We start from the raw sequence: 21592 nt of genomic DNA, 5'->3' as shown, positions 1-21592 counted from the left end.
AAATATCCCACACTTATAGTTTATATAGACATGGGAGTGCAGAATGTTAATATTTTTGGACAGCATTTCGTAATAACGTATCAATTTTGCAAGAACTCAAAAATTCCTCGCGGCTGTCATTCGAACGTCTTCGCAGATTCCTTGAATACTTTGGTCACATTGCACGGAAGGATGGTGGCAATCTCGAGAGGCTCATCGTGACCGGTAAGGTGTATGGGAAAAGGCCTTGGGAGCGCAGCCCAATACGTTGGTCCCACCAGATCCGCTCTTGATTCCACATTTCACAACGCCCTCCACACCGCCAGAGACCAGAATAGACGGAGAAAGATCGTGCGTGCTAAGGTGATACAAAATGGCGGTCACGACGCTCAGCAGTGAGGAATACGACGCAAGGATATCAATGAACAGTCCATTTTCACGATCGGATATTAAAAATTGAGATTCTAATTGAAAGCATAGCTAAGTGTTCACTTATAGACCGGAAAATCAATGTTTTTAGAATAAAATAATTGAATATGTCTTAACATTTTACTTTTATGATTAAGATAACATTTAATTATTAACAATATAGATTACTAATAGTATGGAGAACCGCCGCATCCGCAGGTGGGTCCGCACGCTCCAGAGATGGAGACAGAACCGACAGCGCAGGCAGGACCCGCGAACTCGACCGCGCCGATGACGGGCACCTGTCCCATAATAGCGCTGGAGCCGGCCACGGGGAGCTCGCCAGCCACGGCCACGTTACCGATGCCGGAGCCACCGTACCCTCCACAGCCGCCGTACCCGACAGGACCGTACCCAGGTCCACCGAGAGGTCCGCCATATGGACCTAAAGGAGGTCCACCGGGACCCACACGACCCAAGCACTGACTGTACACATTCTAGAAGAAAAACAGTTATTGGTTAAGCAGTACTGCGACTAATAGTCACACAAATACCGAATAAGACTGGCTTCAATCAAAACTACTTAATTTTTTCAACCCCATTACTCCTATTAGTTCTAAGCTTATTTTCACATATTTTGCAGAAAAGTAAATTCTCAGCAAAATAATTTTATATGGTTATTTATTAATGTTATTAACTTATTAAAAACGTTATACGTGCGCACGCTAAGACACTTCCGCACAGGTCGATAACTAATATCTATAATCAAACTGCGCAATAGTCGGTATTCCGACGCTCTGCACTTTAAACGCATTAATAGAGAGTCGATCTATCGACGGTTCGAGTTAAAAGAATTAAAACTTACATGAATCAGGCAAGCCTGAATACAGATCGCGAACACAACGAAGTAAGACATTTTGAACGGCTGATTGAAAATAAAAAAATCTTTTTCGAACGTAGCAATTTATAGTTTCGGAAATTTAGGTATTTTTTTATCAATTTACACAACACCCGACCAATCTAAGGCAATCGATTTCAAATGACGAAATGATTAACGTTGCCTCAGTTCTATGTGTTAGTAGGTTCGCTTATCTGAAAAATCGGTTCGGAGGCACGTACCGTCTCTGTTATAATACTGCTGTTACGTTAATGATAAAGATGTGCATTTTGATATAAAAGACCGGTCTTTAATTATCGATAATCATTATTAAGTTTTCTTTGACCGATATAAAATCATTTTCGCGGCATAATGCCTAGAATTTTGTTGACTGCGTGCGCTTTTATTTTCGTGTTTAAGGTGAGATGTTTATAATTAATTTACGCTTTGAGGAGATAGACCAGTCCAGATTTTGCTAGAGTCCTTAATCAAGCGAAACGCAGTCGTGTTGAATACCACAAATCAAATGCAAACCTCCAATTTGGCATTTGTAGAGAATGCCTATACACACCCACAAATCTTCAGTCGTGGCCCAAATATTCTATTTGAGACCATTCTAGCTTTCAAACTAAAACGTATGATACCATTCTAGAAAATTCGGGAAAAAATCCCGAAATAGGCAAAGCCCATATTTGTGGCCCAACTATTTTTTGTTAAAACCTCTAATAATAATAATAATAATAATAATAGCCTTTATTCAGACAGTATTTCATGTACATATCTTAATTTCTTTTTGTTAACAATTTTATTTTTATGTATTTTATATATCAAAGTCTTATCTATATCCTTAACTATTTAACATCGATAACCCCGTCTGTATGTCATTTATTGACAAAGGCCTCCTCCAACCTTTTCCATTCCTCTCTGTCTTTGGCAGTTCTTGTCCATAAACCTCCTGCTACGGCTTTAATATCATCCACCCACCTTCTGGATGGTCTACCTCTTTTCCTCTTCATATGACTTGTGAACCAATTCATTATTGATTTTGACCATTTATCTTTGTCTCTAATTATATGACCTGACCATCTCCACTTTAGCTTTTTTATTGTTGTAGTGACATGTTTTGTTTTTGTGTATTCCTTTATAGTATTCACTCTTATTCTGTCAGATAGTCTTTTCCCCATCATACTTCTTTCCATGGAGTTTTGGCAAGTTTCCAGCTTTTTAATATTTGCTTTGGTGAGTGCCCAAGTTTGGCAGCCGTATGTGAGTACAGGGAGTATGCTGACATCAAAGAGTTTCCGTTTAATGCCTATACTGATACCACCACTCTTCATGACCTCCTTCAAGCTCCAAAACTGTTTCCAGGCATTTCCCACGCGCCTGTCTATCTCTTTTGTGGTCTGATCAGCCAGAGCGATAACCTGGCCTAGATATATGTACTCCTTGACATATTCTAGTGGATTGTTATTCACCAGTATAGGTTCTTCCTTACCATTGGTCATAACCTTGGTCTTTAATGTATTCATGACCAATCCCACCTTGCCACTTTCTCTTACAAGATCATCTAGCATCGCCTGTAGCCCATTACTTGATGATGATAGGATTATTAGATCATCAGCAAATCTGAGATGTGATAAATTTTCACCGTTAATGGATAGTCCACATGTCGCCCAATCTAATTGTCGAAAGACGTCTTCCAAAACTGCAGTGAAAAGTTTTGGTGATAAGGGATCGCCCTGGCGTACGCCTCTTTCCATTTTGATCTCTTTGCCTTCTTTTTCCAATTTTATTTTCGCCTTACTGTTTGAGTAGATATTTTTAAGGATCCTGATATATTTATGTTCAACCCCTTGGTTTTTGAGTGCATTCCAGATTTTTTCGTGTTCGATTGTATCAAATGCTTTACTGTAGTCCACAAAACTACAGTAGAAAGTTAAGTTATGTTCTTTACCTTTTTCGAACAATTGTTTGATGACATGAATATGGTCTAAGGTTGAATAGCCACTCCTGAAACCCGCCTGCTCTCTGGGTTGATTTTCATCCAAAATATTACTTATTCTACTGAGTATTACTTTTGCAAAGATTTTATATATATTTGACATTAGACTTATAGGCCTATAATTATTGATGTTGTTTTTGTCTCCTTTTTTATGTAAAAGTACTATGGATGATGTTGTCCACTGGTAAGGTATCGTCTCAGTTTGTAAGACTTGGTTGAAAATATGTTTAAGAATTGGAATTAGGTGATTTTTATTGAGAATTAGGAACTCATTGCTTATGCCATCTGACCCTGGAGCTTTATCAGGTTTTTGAGTTCTCACAGCTTTTTCTATTTCTTCGTGCATTATATCCGGTAATTCACTTCCATCTGTTAAGAATGATGTTTCTGCAGTAATTTGGCTTGAATATAATTCTTGAAAGAATCGTGTAGCTATTGATAATATTTCAGGGCGTCGTTTTTCGTTTTTATTATTTTTATTTAATAAGTGTGGTATCCAATCTCGTTTTTCCAGTAGTAATTTAACTGCTTTTTTGGTGCCTCCAGTTCTTTTTATACATTTTTCAAGTTGTTCCAATCTATATCTTTGACGGTCTTTTCTCATGTGTTAAAACCTGTTAAAACCTCTACTAAATGCAAATTCTTGTTTTTGGCCTAAGCTTATCATTCCTTATTCGGGGACACAGTGATTGGCCGCATATGACATTATGTTAGTTGACAATATTTAGTTTGAGGAGAAGAACTAAAAATATAGCAACGAAAAACAAGTTAATCATTAAAAGTTATTTCTAAATTCCGTTTTTATTTCAGTCTGCTGTAAGCCAATGTGCTGGTCGCATTGGTACGTTGCGGGCTGGCCCACTCGACGGGTGGGGTTACGATGGTCTGGGCTATGATGGCTTTGGTATTGGCGGCTGGAACGGCCGCGGCTGTGGAGGTCTAGGCGATGAGATAGCCGCTGCTGCGGCGCTGGGAGCCTCTCACGGCGGCACGCTCGCTGTCGTCTCAACCTCAGCCGCTCCTACCGGTCTGGGCATAGCGTCTGAGAATATTTACGAGGGTTCAGTCGGTGTCTGCGGTAACCTGCCCTTCCTGGGTACTGCTGATGTTGCAGGCGAGTTCCCAACAGCCGGGCTTGGCAGTATCTTCTATGGATGTGGGGATGGTGCTGTTGCCATCACCGCGGAGAATGGTATTTCCGGTCTTTCTGGTTTCGGATACGCGCCGGCCGCCGCTGTAGCTGCTCCTGCCTTGGCCGGTCCCACAATTGGCTACGGACCCGGAATCTCTTCCCTGGGCTACAACGCCGCTGGTCGGGGGTGTGGTTGTGGCCCAGCACCCTATGGTTATTAGTTTAATGAATGAATGATTGAATGTATTTTTTTTAATTCTCCAATACAAATAAATAGGTTGCAAATTTTATGTATTTTTTTTTATTGGGTATAAAATTGAAAGAAATCAACTCTTAGTTGCGGTAAAGAGCTCACCACGGCTCAAATCGATCATAACGTAAATATCGGTTTTTAACCTGAAGTTTATGTTTCAATTGTATGGTAATTACGCGGGCACTGGTCTTTCCCATATTCCTCTACGGGGAGGAAACATGGTGCATGAAAAGCTGCGATATCAAAAAGATCGATGCCTTTGAAATGTGGGTGTGGCGAATACAGTGGACTGCCATGAGAACTAACGAGTCCATTCTAAAGGAGCTAAATATCCGAAAAATACTCTCTTCCATCTGCCGGGAACATGTTATGAGCTTCTTTGAACACATCATGCGGTCTCCAGACATGAATTAGAGAAGCTCATAATTGCGGGTCGCATAGAGGGCAAGCGCGCCGTGGGCAGAGCACCAGCCTAGTCAGGGCTAGTAAGAGAAGCACTTGGTGGTAGTCTGTACCATGCGGCCCATGCCACCCATGATCGAACACAGTGGAAGAACGTCACGTATGGTCGCGATCCTCAGTAGTGAGGGAACGATACAGAAGAAGAATTATTCAGTCATCGTGGAGGACCTTTGTGAACATGCGTTAAGTGCGTATTTCATTAGGTAAATTAGTACCTGCCTGCCTGTTTGATTTGAGCATAGGCGTAGTCGTTACGCTCAGTGCCAGTACGCCGGGCGGCTGATCCTTTAGACCATATATGGGCAACAACCGGCCCGCTGTAAGATATGATCCGGCCCGCGAGACATTTTGAAAAAAACATACTTTTTTTTTGTTGCCCTTGTAGGCAGACGAACATACAGAGGTGGCAATAAATAAATAAAATACTAACAATAAAAGCAGATGAGGAAATCGCTTAATCAGTTTTTTCGCATTGCTTTTTCATTGGAACCTCCCGCGGTGTCTATGTCTGCAGTAGTTTCTAGAACATCACAGCACAGATTCAACCTTAAAACTTAAGATTGAAAAGACGAAATTTCTATTTTATATCAACTCAATAGGTAAGTCAGACTTTCCTAAAGTGGGCAATAACGTCACCTAGTGAGCGTTGCAGGCTTAAAGGGGGGCGGTAAGAGACCCAGAAAAAAAAAGGGGACGTGGTGTAGAGGTTTTGGAGGCGATTTGTAACTTACATTTAATATCATCTATGTATTGTATCGACATTGATAATCTAGGAGGATTCTTAGACACCGACTGAGCTCCCGCTATAGTGGTTTTTAAGTAAAGTAAGGCCAACTAGACGAGATAAAAAATGTAAACAAAGTTTCAGGAGTAAAAAACATTTTTATTTAAATAAATTATTACAAAGTTCGAATTTTAATCGCTGTCATCTGTATTAGACAAAGATGATTCGTCGGAAGAGTCCGAGTCAGCTGTGTTTATGATAAAACTATCTATTGTATTATCAATCATATTGTCAAAGTTGCTATAAAAACTTCGCACGCAATCCAAACAGGAATTAACTTGTTCACAAAATGGCGGACCAAATGTTGACAACTGCGGTACTCAGTGCTTTCCTGTACCACGAAACACACAACGACAGCTGTTGTCGACCAACTGACGCCATAACTGCGCGTACGAGTGATAAGGACAGAGATAATAATCCCTCGCTATCGCAATGTAACTCAGTAGCGGTCCGCTTGTTTACGTTTATTATCTCGTCTGGTTGGCCTAAGTTTAGGTGAAAAAAGGGGGGCGTTGAAAAATAATTTATTCTCAAAGTGGGCAGTAGACAAAATAAGTTTGGGAATTCCTGAGGTAAGTGACCCATCGAGGATGGATAGTGATAGCCGATGCTCACGGACATCAGCAATTCCAAAGGCACAACGGAGACGCTGCTTCCCGCTTAGGATTATTTTCAAAGGAGAAGAAATGGTGCTCAAGCAGTTCTTTTTTTTTATTGCTTTGATGGATGGACGAGCTCACAGCCCACCTGATGTTAAGTGGTTACTGGAGCCCATAGACATCTACAACGTGAATGCGCCACTCACCTTGAGATATAAGTTCAAGTATAGTTACAACGGCCGTCCCACCCTCCAAAACAGTTAAATAGAGCTTTAATTTGTATTTTGATGGAACTTTTATTTATTCCGAATCTCAGTGCTTAACATTACAATATTAACTCTGGTTTCGTGACTGACTGACTCGGTGGTGCTGTAGTTAGAGCAAGCTCCTGAATGTTGCGCCAAGGGTTCATTTCCACATCGGGCAAACATTGTGTAATGAGCAGGTTTGTTTGCTCTTTGTCTGGGTATTTAATATCTAATAGGTGGGGGGAAAAGTTTCTACGCATTTTCTAAGAAAATTCACAACATTTTTTAATATAGTTTATTTACATTTAACTAAAGTATTTAGGTACCATTTTGTTCGATAACTTTTTGCCATCTTGTAGGTAGGGACATGATCCCATTGCTATAGAAATTTTGGAGCTTCTGATCAAAATACCGCGACAATTGGTTTTGGCAGTCCTCTCGTGATGTTAACTGACACTGCCTAAAGAATTCTGAAGAGACCGAAACAGGAGGAAATCTGAAGGTGCAAGGTCACGACTATACGGCGGATCCACTTCGATAAAGCGGCACGACACGAGAACTCTCTCATCGTGGCCGCCGGTAACTACATTCCCGATCCTGCGGAAAGAATGGAAAGCAGTCGACGTCGCCCCAAGCACGTCATTTCGGATCCTCCCGATCCACTAACGGTGCTTTTAGGTCAAGCACCGGTCACCATTCTCGTAGAACCCGTTAACCCTCAGACACAGCCCACTGAGTTTCTCGCCGGATCTTCTCAGTGGGTCGCGTTTCCGATCCGGTGGTAGATTCTGCGAAGCACGGCTCTTGCTAGGATTCGTGTTAGCAACGACGTCAGGGAAAAAAAAACGGCGGATGTTTTAACACCTCTCAGCCAAGCGCTCTTAATTTTTATTTGCTGAGTGCTTTTTGCATTAAACTTTTAATGATACCAGAACCAGCCAGATTAAAATAGTATAGCCAAGAGATTACAAGTTCATACTATAATTCGAAAAGACTTTTTCCCCAACCTATTATATATGAGTCACTCACATGCACACGAATACGCAAACCCGCAAGTGTAGGACGACATTTGCAAATGATTATGCAAAGTTTTCGCCGCATTCGTGGTTTTCCAAGCTGTGTCGGTTTCTTAACGGACATCAAAGCGCACGAACCGCGATCCTTCGCGTAGTCTCCCACACATTCGTGTGACCAGTTGCGCCCAGGATTGCGAAGGCAACGGACGTTTCGCTATTTTCATAGTTCGTGACGTCTACTGTGTAGCGTATCTTCATCAAAAGAAATCCCATAAAAACAGCATGGCTGTTAATAATATCTGGGAAAGAATTCAAAACTCTTTTTCTCTTCAGTGTTCTATTGACGAATTAAAAAGGAGGTGAAATTCGTAAGACATTCGTAAACAAGTGTAGGAGGAAGCGCAAACGGGTTCGCAAATTGAGTATGCGAACCCATTTGCACAGCCGCTAGGTTTGCGAATAAATGTTTGACGGCCCTTCACATGCGCGCAAACATTCGTACAATGTACGAATATTTGCGCGCATGTGAGTGGCCGGCATAACACAGGGAACGTTAATTTAGGGCCGAATAACCGTGCGGGATTCATTCCTAGTTATTTATTTATTATTACTTTTACAGCCAAATCTCGGAAGACGCCTAAAACGGTCGGAAGACGGTCGACATTTGAGTAGGTAAGAAAACCAAAATTTTACCTAAATTTTATAGATAGATTTGACCATACCTGAATACTCAAATATGGAGAAGCAACACCTTATGCTGTGACCGAGAAAAATTTAAAATATTTGAAGCGTCCGGAATAATATTAATATAATATGACGGAGAGCCTGGTCCTATAGTGTTTTTAAAATGATGACGTCAACGCCATTCTCTTCCTCATTATCATTGTCTTTCATAGTGACAGCAATTAAGACTCCCTTTTCCAATGAACTCCATTTAGTACTTTGCAAGTGAACAACGATAACAACAGAGAGCTCCGCCTCGTTCGGATGCTCGAGCCGAAATGCTTTGTACGACAATATTATAGTCACTCGTATATATAATAGAATAGTGAGGGTAGCTGAGTCACAAATTCTCTTGAATACCGACTTATACAGTTATTGGCATGCGGAACATTAAGGAAATAGTTAACTTTAACAAATCTTAGTTAGTTAACTAGGTTAGTTAAATAGTGACGCTGCGCCGACATATAATAAAATTTTGTGGTCATTCAAATTATAAATATTCCCACTAAACTCGGTTTAAATTCGATTTTGCTGAACTCAGAAAAACAGAATAATTAAAGGTCGCCCACTTTAAAATAAAAGAATTGAATATATGTACACCCAACATTTTACTTATGTGATTAAAATAACACTTAATTATTAACAATATAGATTACTAATAGTATGGAGAGCCGCCGCATCCGCAGGTGGGTCCGCATGCGCCAGAGATGGAGACAGAACCGACAGCGCAGGCAGGACCCGCGAACTCAACCGCGCCGATGACGGGCACCTGTCCCATTACAGCGGCGGAGCCGGCCACGGGGAGCTCACCAGCCACGGCCACGTTACCGATGCCGGAGCCGCCATACCCTCCACAGCCGCCGTACCCGACAGGGCCGTACCCAGGTCCACCGAGGGGTCCGCCATATGGACCTAAAGGAGGTCCACCGGGACCCACACGACCCAGGCACTGACTGTACACATTCTGGAAAACAGAATTAGATACATTCGTCCATTTAGGTTGGAAGTGACAGTAGTAGGTAGCCGCTTCGCTGTGCCCTTGGGAATGCTGAAGTTCATGACCAATGAGATAGGCCATATAGTCATCAGTCTACATAAATGTTTAGAATACATTATCCTGTCTTGATAAAATTTACAAAACTGTCTCAGTATGGAATAAACCTTTAGGAGAGTTAGACTAAGTATTAGACTCAGATACCTTTATTATAAATGGCCAGGGTTTTTGAGGTTTTTGATTGAAATGTCGCGAGCGCGAGCTAAGGCAATAATTAAAAACAAAAGTGGACCTTAAAACTACTGAAACCAAGGCTGATATCGCTTTGACGCTTAATGGACACCATAACGTAAATACCGCACTCTACTCTAAGATCGAAATATCTACTGTATTTGTAAATATATGTATCTTTTTTAAGATTGAAGGAATACTGGTGGCCCGGTGGCCTTTCCAGTTTCACCAGGAGAGGTGGGCGAGCAAAGGCTCAGCCAGGAGGGGTGGGATTTGCTAACAGCTACCCGAACGCCTCCAAAGGAGACCTAAAAACTCAAGAGCAGCTGCTTCGCGAATGAATCTACTATCGGATCGGAATCGCGAACATCTAAGAAGATCCGGCGAGAAACTCAGATGACTTTTTGTAAATTGGGACAAGCAGTACTCAATACAAAGAAACTAAATAAATTAGTTGAGGATACAGCATCTGCGGACGAATGATAGGGGCAAATAGTTTTTAGTGCCAGTTGCTGAATTAGGAGCTTGGTAAGCTCTATCTCCTGAATATATCTCTTCAGACTTTTATCATGTATAAAGCACATCAGATAGCTTCTGTCTCCAACGAAAAGTCTCGCTTCAGAAAAATCTAAAACTGTTATTGTGGTTGTATAGTACTCACTTGGATTAGACAAGCTTGAAAGCAGAATAAGAAGAAGCAGAAGAAAGAGGAAGACATATTGTTTCTAATAACAGCAAAGTGCGAACTTAAAGTATTTCTGGTTCGCATCAGACACTCTTTTATACTTTAAAACAAGCAATTTTCATCATTTGTATTTGTAACATTTATTACGTGACAATTCGATGATAGCTATCGCTTTGAAGATGCCCCAACAATAATTGCCAAATTTCCATATTAATCGGTATAACTATCGCAAAGTCTGGTCGGTCACGTATTTTCGACTTATATCACCGTTTCACCCATTATCAGATAACAATTTTGTATAAATAGGAAGGTTGTTGGCTGAAGAGACATTCAAGAACTGGTGTTTTGAGGAGAGCGAACTAACAAAGCAAAATGTCTAGCAACGTTATTGTTCTGTGTGTTTCTGCACTCTTCATTCAGGTATGGATTTGAATTCGCTGTCTTAATCAGTCGCAAAACGTTCTGAGCTCTGATTTAGATTTAAATTCTAAGGACGTACCTTCGACGACAGTAGGTAACAGGTAGCGGACACACAGTCATAAATATATTCCAGATACAAAAACCTATTTGATAAAAATTTATTGTTTACTGGTGGTAGGACCTCTTGTGAGTCCGCACGGATAGGTACGACCGCCCCGCCTATTTCTGCCGTGAAGCAGTAATGCGTTTCGGTTTGAAGGGTGGGGCAGCCGTTGTAACTATACTTAGACCTTAAACCTTATTTTTCAAGGTGGGTGGCGCATTTACTTTGTAGATGTCTATGGGCTCCAGTAACTACTTAACACTAGGTGGGTTGTGAGCTCGTCCACCCATTAAAGCAATAAAAAAAAACGAAAAAATAATAATAATATAATTTCTTGTAGTAATTTTTGGTGTTGTTTTACTTACAGTCTGCTGTAAGCCAATGCGTTGGTCGCATTGGTTCTCTGCGTGGTGGTCCCCTCGATGGCTGGGGTTACGATGGTCTGGGTTATGATGGCTTCGGTATTGGGGGCTGGAGCGGCCGCGGCTGTGGAGGTCTAGGCGATGACATAGCCGCTGCTGCGGCGCTGGGAGCCTCTCACGGGGGCACGCTCGCTGTCGTCTCAACCTCAGCCGCTCCTACCGGTCTGGGCATAGCATCTGAGAATGTTTATGAGGGTTCAGTCGGTGTCTGCGGTAACCTGCCCTTCCTGGGTACTGCTGATGTCGCCGGCGAGTTCCCAACAGCTGGGCTTGGCGGCATCGATTATACTTGCGGCGATGGCGCAGTTGGCATTACTGTCGAGAATGCCATTAATGGCATCTCTAATGTTGGGTATGGACTAGCTCCAGGCATAATTGGACCTGCTGTAGCCACTCCTGCTCTAGGCTACGGACCTGGAATCTCTTCTCTAGGCTACAACGCCGGTGGTCGCGGCTGCGGCTGTGGCCCTAATTACTATTAATGATATTATAAATTAAATGATTTTTAAATAATCATGAGGAAATAAACGAAATGAATTATATATATATACAATTGGTTTTCTCTTTCCTGTCCCTGCAAAACGAATATTATGCAACGGTTTTAAATTAAAATAATAATCTTCTTCTTCTTCTTTTTCTCCACCTTACCCCACTAGGTGGGGTCGGCACAGCTAATTTTTCTCTTCCATTCTCTTCCATCAGCCGTCATCTCAACACTCACTCCTCTCTATTTCTCGTATCGTCATTCACACGCTCCATCCACATTTTCTTCGGTCAACGTCTTCCCCCTCTACCTTTCACTACCATTTCCATACATCTGATATAGTAGAATTATTTTGTCCGTGCAGTTTGGGTCATAAAAAATCGGAGCGGTAAAGCGAGTATCTCTCTCTCTTCCACTCACGACCCTTATGGACGGGCATAGTGATGGGCATTATTGTTGTCGATAAGCGTTATCGATAGTGTATTTAGTTTTGTCATTTTGTGGGTTAGTGGTAAAAATGAAAGAAAGAATCACTAATCAAACACTTACGCCACATATCGCCGCAGAAAGTTAACGAGAACGGCAGAAATTAACACTTTTATTAACTTTTCGGGATTTATTCTTATTTCAGTGAAAAATTTTAACACATTGTTGATAACAACACGTGAAAATATTATTTTGAATAAATTCTGCCGTTTTGATACAAAACAAAGGAGTAGCCGTTGTGTCACTAAAGAAATTCAGAGAACGAATGCTTAAAAACACATTATTCTTCGACATAATGTACTATAATTTGCAGGTCTCACCACCCTTCGTATACCTGCCTTCGATGACTCCTTTGTTTTTATCGATAATGGCGCTGCGCCCGCACAACATGCTCACCGCCTTAGCCGGGCTATGTTTTATGACCCAAACTGCACGGACAAAATAATTCTACTATAGTCACACGCATCTTCTCTCTACGCATCACATGTCCATACCTCGCTAACCGTCCGCCCTTTAATTTGTTGATTACCGGGGCTACTTTCACACTTCCTCTGTTAAACTCATACTTTATCTTGTCCATTCTTGTCACTCCACACATCCATATCGACATTCGCGTCTCTGCAAATTAAAATAATCTATATATTAATACGTGAAGCAAAAACTTTGTATCCCTTTTTACGAAAATTGCGCGAACGGAGGAGTACGAAATTTCCCACACTCATAGAGAAGGAGTGCAGAATGTAAATATTGTTTTAAATTATGTATAAAAAATACATTAAATCAATGAAAAAAAATCATTAAACACACTACCATGTATTTGACACACACACGAATGCATACATTGCCTTTTTTTTTTTGGTACAATTTTCCCTTGTTAGGAAAGGCAAGGGGATCTAAGCCCATACAGCCTGCATACATTGACTATTGTCAAACTTTTCTTATTGCTTATAGTCTGTGGTCAAATTGAGAATAGATTAAATAATTTTGTATTTATTAATATTTGTATAAAGTGTAGTCTTGGCGAAATCTGTGATAATAGAAGTACCAGTTTAATAGTCTTTGACTGTTTGACAATCTATATATTAATACGTGAAGTAAAAACTTTGTATCCCTTTTTACGAAAATTGCGCTGACGGAGGACTATGAAATTTTCCACAGTTATAGAGAATATAGAGAAGGAGTGCACAATGCTAATATATATTTTTGCATAAAAGATACATTAAATCAATAAAGAAAACATTACACACACTACATACCATGTATTTGACGCACACACGCATGCATACTATTTATTGTCAAACATTTGTTCTTGACGTCTGTTGTCAAATTGAGATTAAATATTGTTTGTCTTTGTTAATATTTTTTATAGTGTAGTCTTGGCGAAATCTGTGATTACAGAATTACGAGTTTAATAGTCTTTGACTGTTTGATGATTATATAGAATCATAATAGTGTACAAACTTATAATTTTAATTAATTAAATACGAATTTCGACTGCTGTGGGGCCACTAGTAATAATAATAATATAAAAATATGGCGAAGCTAGAAGATATCGAGTGATGTGATGCCTATCCATGCCGATTTTCCATACGTCCTACTACCAGTAATAATTATTTTATTGCCTTTGTAGGCAGTCGAGTGACAGGTAAGAACCACCGAAGGATCAAAAACGACCTTTTTTTTATTGGTTTAGATGGGTGGACGAGCTCACATCCCATCTGGTGTTAAGTGGTTACTGGAGTCCATAGACATCTACGACGTAAATGCCCCACCCAGCTTGAGATATCAGTTCTAAGGTCTTAGTAAAGTTACAACGGCTGCCTCACCCTTCAAACCGAAATGCATTACTGCTTCACAGCAGAAATAGGCAGGGTGGTGGTACCTACCCGCGCGATTTCACAAGAGGTCCTACCTGCAGCTATAGACACAATGTGAAGAAGATGGCGAGGATGATTGACTTAGCGGCCTAAAAATGAGATGTCAATAATAATTAATTGTTATAAGAGAGAAGATTTGATGTGAGAACAATAAAACTACAATCCACTGAGTCAGTTTTTTTACTTTTTTTATTATCACAATCTTTTTGTTTTCCCTATTACATTGCTGGAAGTCTGCGGGTCTATTTCAACTACGCGCGAATCGGTAGGTGAGCTCACGGACTCAAAGTTAGCGAGCTTGCTAACACTAGCTAGAACAAGATCTCTGTTTCGTTCTAACTTACCACCGAATCAGAATCGTGACCCACTGAGAAGATCCGAGAAATAATGGTGGCAATAATGCTGTCTCCACTAACTATACTGAGACCTTACAACTTATATCTGAAGGTGGGTGGCGCATTTACGTTATTACGAATTTAAATAAAAAAAAAAAAAAGTGCCTAATTTCACGCTAAAGTCGAACCGTTGTATGTTGCATTTGTGATAGAACGAACGAATTTTATTTAAAGGCGTCGTGGCCTAAACGATAAGACGTCCGGTACATTCGTATCTAGCGATGTAACAGTGTTCGAATCCCGCAGGCGGGTATCAATTTTTCTAATGGAATACGTACTCAACCAATGTTCACGATTGACTTCCGCGGTGAAGGAATAACGTCGTGTAATAAAAATCAGACCCGCAAAAATTATAATTGCGTTATTACTGGTGGTAGGACCTCTTGTGAGTTCGCACAGTTAGGTACCATCACCCTGCGTGTTTCAGCCGTGAAGCTGTAAATTACTGCCAGTAATGCGTTGTGATTTGAAGGGTGGGGCAGCCGTTGTAACTATACTGAGACCTTAGAACTTATATCTCAAGGTGGGCGACGCATTTACGCTGTAGATGTCTATGGACTTCAGTAACCGCTTAACACCAAGTGGTCTGTAAGCTCGTTCACCCATCAAAGCAATAATAAAAACATCGAATTAATGAAATAAAAATAAAATATCTTAAAAATTAGACGGTAAAAGTCGCTCATTTTTAAATTTTCCGTACAAATTATCAAATTTTATAAATTTTTAAATGAAGATCCCAAGTTTTTTTTTTTTTTTTTATAACAACTAATAGGCAAACGAGCAAGACGGGTCACCTGATGGTAAGTGATTCACCGCCGCCCACGGTCACCAGCGTTTACGCCAGTGCGTTGCCTACCCTTCAGATAAGAATATGCTCTTTTCTTGAATAACCCAATGTCGCAGTTGTTGGGGAAGACAGCTGATGGCAACGAATTCCAGAGATTGATAAAAAGAGTTGATAAAAATTACTAACTCCCAGATTTTGGCTTGACCCGAACGGTATTGTTGCGCGCTGGGCTTCGAGATAAATAAAAGTTCCACCAAAGTAAAGTTTAAAACTCTAAATAGAGTTACGTGTTAAATAACACTTAAAGCATTTACAGAACACTTAACAATCGTAATTCGCTTCTTCCATTCCGCTTCGCTGTTTCGCTTCGAATAGTTCCGATTGCAAACTGACTTTGTGCCATCTCTGCAACGCTTTTATACTCGATACGACATCCCTAGATTTATCGAGAACATTCTGGGCATGTCGAGTAACTTCGATGTGTGTTTTCGCTATCTGACAATAGATGGCGTTGTACTTCTCGAGTGTTCTCACTGTTACTAGTTCTTTTGATATACGTTCCGGCTATTCGGGTATAGATGGCGTTACTTTTACCGGCGTAACAGTAACATGAAATAATGATTATTTCTTACAATCCAATAGGGTGCGGTGTGGTAAATGTCAGATCACATCAGCTGAGCCCGCTTGAACTAAACAAAAAGTACGAAAATCTAATCTAGTCTTAGAAATCCGCTCGGGTAGACATCACAAGTCTTCCTATTACTGCCACAAAGCATTCCCGCATTCCAGTTTGAAACCTGTAATATTTTTTATACAAATTTTTCAAATCATATTCCGTGGTCACTATGAAGAAATACTCTTTTATTTGACGCCCCTAGTCTGCAGAGCATCCCTGCAATCTTCCGGAATTTAAGGGGTCACTATTTCCGGCTGTGGTCAGCAATAGAGTAATTTAGAGTAACAGTTAATTTAGAGGAACTGTATATATAGTACGCAAGACCAACCACTGGGTCGTAAAGCGTTCAACGAGTAAAGGGTCTTTGAGGGTCCGTTCAAAACGATTAAGGTTTTGAAATAAGGTGCTTAGAGTTCAGTAGAGTATAGTAGTATAGTAAGGTGCTTAGAGTTCAGTAGAGTATAGTAGTATAGTAAGGTGCTTAGAGTTCAGTAGAGTATAGTAGTTTTTTTGGGATTTGTGTCACAGAATGCCAAAAATATAGACATGTCATTGTTTCAAAGCGGTATGAACTCGCAACACTCTTGAAATCGCATTCCGATTTCTGTTTTTTGTATGACTCAGTGAAGTTGTTAAAGTATATTTTACAAAAAAAAGATCTAGTTTGTAATCTCTTGCGCGTAATCGTAAAGTTGTTTTTCGTTTATAGTTCGTGTGATGGGTGTAAAGAAAGTTATTCCTTTCTTTAATTCGATTCTTTAATTTGTATTATGTCACACATGCGCTGTCGACATGTGCCGGAACGTCCGTGCATGTGCTGTAAAGTCAAAAAGCCTTGACAGAGGAACAATATGTCATTGTGTAAAATGTTATAAAAAATCATTTCTATTTAGTTACAAGATTATAAAATAAACTTTAAATGTCTTTTCTTTGTTCTTTGAGAGCCACACATTGAAGATTTATTTTAATAAAACAACATTACCTAATAATGTTATAAGGTTGTTTTTTTTTTTTTTTTTATTGCCTTGATGTGTGGACTAGCTCACAGCCCACCTGGTGTTAAGTGGTTACTGGAACCCATAGACACCTACAATGTAAATGCGCCACACACCTTGAGATATAAGTTCTAAGGTCTCAGTATAGTTACAATATAGAAATTGTGAAATTTAGCGATAAAATCCACTGAAAACTCGTGTCCGCGCAATATAATATGTGCTATTGCTAAAGAACTATGTAATTGTGTAATCTAAAATATTAAAATTTCAGCAAGTCGTCTCATGTAAGGTAAGTTTATCGAACAATAACTGATAATAGAATATAAGGCTTACGCCAACAATTTATCTGTATGATGCCATAATTTCAATTAACTTTCCGTATATAAGACGCAATTCTTTATTTCAAATTTATTCCTTTTAATAAGAGCTCGAAATGGCCTTACGAACTGCACTTTTTTGCTTTTCTGCGCTCTTAGTACAAGTAAGTAGTTACAATTTTAAAAAGGTGGATGAGCTCACGGCCCACCTGGTGTTGAGTGGTTCTCGGAACCTATAGACATCTACAAGGTAAAACTCCGTCACCTACCTTGAGATATAAGTTCTAAGGTCTCAGTATAGTTACAACGGCTGCCCCACCCTTCAAACCCAAACGCATTACTGCTTCACTCCAGAAATAGGCAGAATGCTGATTCCTACACATGCGGACTCACAAAACATCCCAAAACCAGTAATTCCCACCGTCCCACCTAATTTGCTTTTGTTTTATTTCAGAAAGTCCACAGTCAGTGCTTAGGTCGTGGAGCAGCCGGGCCGTATCCTCCTTACGGCCCCGGCTGGGGGGCTTATGATGCCCTAGGATACGACGGGTACGCTCCGGGAGGATTCATAGGCCTTGCCCCCGGAAACCTGGCGGCGTCCTGTGGCGGAGGTCTCGCTGTAACGAGTACATCACCAATAACTCCCACCGGTCTCACGGTGAATTCGGAAAACTCCATCGAAGGCACCGTCACGATAGTCGGTCAGCTACCATTCTTGGGTGCCGTTGCTACTGATGGAGTATTCTCGTCTGCTGGCGGCGGGACGGTCGTGTACGGATGCGGTGATGGTGCGATCGGCATTACCAACGAAATGCCTATATCGGCGCCTATTGTGGGTCCAGGCTATGGTCCAGTCGGCAGACCTTACCCTGGTTTCAAGGGAATAGGGCCTTGTTAAGCATTGTTATAATTGTTATTATGATAAGTATATAAATATGATATTAATTAATTTATTGTTTCTGTCTTTACCTCTCCTATATTTAAGGCTTGACGGCATGAAAGTTAATTGAATTACTCAAAATAATAGATTTTTTTTTTAAGGTTTTCAAAGTTAAGCATAAGATCAGATAAAAAGTTATGTTACGCACTATTGTATCGAAGGGTGAAAAGCTCTTTCGTTTACGCCACATTTGCGTCAGATTAAAATTTGAAAAAATATTGTTACCGAGTCCAGGCAACCCCCGACCGAGAGCCAGCGCTAAAACTATAAAAACGATCCCTTGCTGCGCCTTTGCCTCCTCTCAGACACAGCCCACTGAGTTTCTCGCCGGATCTTCTCAGTGGGTCGCGTTTCCGATCCGGTGGTAGATTCTGCGAAGCACGACTCTTGCTAGGGTTCGTGTTAGCAACGTCATCAGGTTTGAGCCCCGTGAGCTCACCTACTAAAGTAAGGTTACGCTGAAATAGCCCCTAGGGCTATCAGCTTAGATAGGAAAAAAAAAAGAAAAAAAAAAACCTTTGCCTCTTCTTTGTGCGTGGCGTTCGTGTGTGCGGTTCTTGTCGAAACATGTTTGGGACTTGTGTAATTTTTCGTTAATAGTAGATTGAAATCATTTTGTTAGAATTATTGGTTAATTCAGTGAAATATAATTAGGCCAGTTCTGTGTAATTTATTTCTTATTTAACTACCTCACTTCTGACCGATAATAATATCATATCAAAAATCTTCTTCAGGTATTTGATTGGGGCAAACTTAATTGTAGTTTGATTAAAAACACCGAACTGATGATACTAATCTATATATTAATACGTGAAGCAAAAACATTGTATCCCTTTTTACGAAAATTACGCGGACGGAGGAGTATGAAATTTTCCACACTTATAGAGAATATAGAGAAGAAGTGCACAATGCTTATATTTTTTTTAAATAATGCATAAAAGATACATTCAATCAATAAAGAAAACATTACACACACTACATACCATGTATTTGACGCACACACGCATGCATACTATTTATTGTCAAACCTTTGTTCTTGACGTCTGTTGTCAAATTGAGAATAGATTAAATATTGTTTGTCTTTATTAATATTTTTTATGGAGTAGCCTTGGCGAAATTTGTGATTATAGAAGTATAAAATACAATTATAATAGTGTACAAACTTACAATGCCAATTAATTATAGTTGAATTTCGACTACTGCGGGACCTCTAGTACCATAGTAAAACGCAGTTTTAACAAATATAAATGTCGCGTATGAAGCGAAATGTCGCTCAAACCACAAACCCCGTCACCCCTCGATATTTTAGACTAATTTTAAAATTTAATTTCTCGTTCAGCATTGATATAATGTTATATTTGACGTTTCTGTACTTTATAGTTTTCGTGGTCACGGAAGACCGAGAGAGGTTTTTTTTATTGCTTAGATGGGTGGACGAGCTCACAGCCCACCTGGTGTTGAGTGGTTACTGGAGCCCATAGACATCTACAAGGTAAATGCGCCACCCACCTTGAGCGGTAGGCAGCGGCTTGGCTCTGCCCCTGGCATTGCTGAAGTCCATGGACGACGGTAACGGTAACGGGCCTACGAGGGCAATAAAAAAAAAAGATATAAGTTCTAAGGTCTCAGTATAGTTACAACGGCTGCCCCACCCTTCAAACCGAAACGCATTACTGCTTCACGGCAGAAATAGGTGGGGTAGTGGTACCTACACATGCGGACTCAAAAGAGGTCCTACCACCAGTAAATAATTACGCAAATTATTTTTCTGCGCGATCCCTGCGTGGAAATCCTGCGTGGAAGTGGTCCTCCATCATGCAAGTTATTCGTGGACTCGAATTAAGGACGCGTTTGATTAGTCTTGCTTGACTGTCGCATCGGTCGTTACAACTACCTTAGGCTTCTTATGCTTTAGACTTCGTATTATGATTACTTTTTTTTCCTACCTATTCTAGTGACCTCGAGGGGTCATAGATTCGCCGAACAACTAAGCAAGCTCACAGGGCTGGGACTTTGCTAACAAAAGCCCTAGCAAGAGAGTGCTTGGCAGAATCTAGCACCAGAATGAAAACGCGGCTCACTGAGAAGATTCGGCGAGAAACTTTGTGGGTTAGCAGTATGAAAGACTCAAAATTTAGCATATAATATACAAATAATATTGTTACGCGCTGGGGTTCTGGATAAATAAAATTCTACCGAATTACAAGTTAACACTGTATTCAACACTTAGAACACACACAGAACACTTTAAAATTCTCAATTCGCTTCGTTTCAGGTGATCCGTTCGCTGTTTCGCTTCGAGTAGTTCCGATTACTAACTGACTGCGTGCCATCTCTGCAACGCTTTTATAGTCGAGATGAAATCCCTAGAATCGTTGAGAACATTCCACAAAAGTCTAGTATTGTGTATTTCCGCTATCTGACAATAGATGGCGTTGTACTTCTCGAGCGTTCTTGATGCTACTAGATCCTTCGATATTCGTTCGTTCTGTTCGGCGATAGATGGCGTTACTCTTACCGGCGTAACAATATTCATCGTTTAAAAGCTTACTTCACGATCTCCTCAAAAATCACTTTTACCTTAAAATCTTAGTGAAGTTAGGTGAGATATGTTCACAATCAGTAGCTATGATCCAAAGATGACTACGTTCATCAATCACTGGAGCTGAAGCGAATTTTGGTTAACCGCTATCCCGTCCTTAATCATGAAGTTTTCATAATAATATGCTCCCACCAAAGTCTTAGATGTTTGGACCATCTAGTTACCACAACAATTTCCCTACCATTCATTTGAATAATAAGCACACTAGCGTATTGCGTGCTTGATTATGTAAGATTGTAACTATACTGAGACCTTAGAACTTATATCTCAAGGTGGATGGCGCGTTTACGTTGTAGATGTCTATGGGCTCCAGTAACCACTTTATATCACGTGGGCTGTGAGCTCGTTCACTGAGATATGAGTTCTAATGTCTCCGTTTTTACAGTACAACGGCTGCCCCGCCTTTCAAACCGAAACGCATTACTGCTCCACGACAGAAATAGGCAGGGCGGTGCTACCTACCCGCGCGGACTCACAAGAGGTCCTACCATCAGTAAAAACCGTCGAAAAGTCATTAGCGCAAGCGTTTCGCCATTATTATCTGATAGCATGCGTTGACAAATAAAATTTCAATTATCACGTAATAAGTGCGTATTGCGTGCCTGATTATGTAAGATTGATGATAACGCATTAATTTTCCGTATATTAATGCTTGACAAAACCGAATACAGCATAGTTCGGATCCAATTGGAACA

General features: G+C 40.4%; 5 protein-coding genes across 5 annotated transcripts; 3 read left to right on the top strand and 2 right to left on the bottom strand.

The window, feature by feature from the left end:
- Nucleotides 1-575: 575 nt before the first annotated feature.
- Era.3 (chorion protein gene ErA.3) lies at nt 576-1303 on the bottom strand. The gene is made up of 2 exons (XM_028172967.2): nt 1253-1303; nt 576-884 (listed from the first exon to the last, which is right to left on the bottom strand). The coding sequence occupies exons 1-2, from the start codon at nt 1301-1303 to the stop codon at nt 576-578; spliced, it is 360 nt and encodes a 119-aa protein (XP_028028768.2).
- Nucleotides 1304-1519: 216 nt separating this feature from the next.
- Nucleotides 1520-4686, top strand: Erb.3 (chorion protein gene ErB.3). Its single transcript, XM_028172966.2, has 2 exons — nt 1520-1684; nt 4077-4686. Exons 1-2 carry the CDS (start codon nt 1637-1639, stop codon nt 4617-4619), a joined length of 591 nt encoding a protein of 196 aa, XP_028028767.2. The 5' UTR covers nt 1520-1636; the 3' UTR covers nt 4620-4686.
- A 4386-nt stretch (nt 4687-9072) lies between these two features.
- LOC114242001 (chorion protein gene ErA.4) lies at nt 9073-9561 on the bottom strand. Its single transcript, XM_028173018.2, has one exon. The coding sequence runs from the start codon at nt 9559-9561 to the stop codon at nt 9139-9141; it is 423 nt and encodes a 140-aa protein (XP_028028819.2). The 3' UTR covers nt 9073-9138.
- A 1174-nt stretch (nt 9562-10735) lies between these two features.
- Nucleotides 10736-11842, top strand: LOC114241998 (chorion class B protein ERB4). The gene is made up of 2 exons (XM_028173014.2): nt 10736-10813; nt 11284-11842. The coding sequence occupies exons 1-2, from the start codon at nt 10766-10768 to the stop codon at nt 11818-11820; spliced, it is 585 nt and encodes a 194-aa protein (XP_028028815.2). The 5' UTR covers nt 10736-10765; the 3' UTR covers nt 11821-11842.
- A 5629-nt stretch (nt 11843-17471) lies between these two features.
- Nucleotides 17472-18304, top strand: LOC114242026 (chorion class CB protein M5H4). Its single transcript, XM_028173046.2, has 2 exons — nt 17472-17519; nt 17810-18304. The coding sequence occupies exons 1-2, from the start codon at nt 17472-17474 to the stop codon at nt 18251-18253; spliced, it is 492 nt and encodes a 163-aa protein (XP_028028847.2). The 3' UTR covers nt 18254-18304.
- The last annotated feature ends 3288 nt before the right edge of the window (nt 18305-21592 follow it).

Source organism: Bombyx mandarina, chromosome 02 (genome assembly GCF_030267445.1).
Source record: "Bombyx mandarina strain Sakado chromosome 02, ASM3026744v2".
NCBI classification, from domain to species: Eukaryota; Metazoa; Arthropoda; class Insecta; order Lepidoptera; family Bombycidae; genus Bombyx; species Bombyx mandarina.
This window is presented reverse-complemented; position numbering and strand designations above follow the sequence as displayed.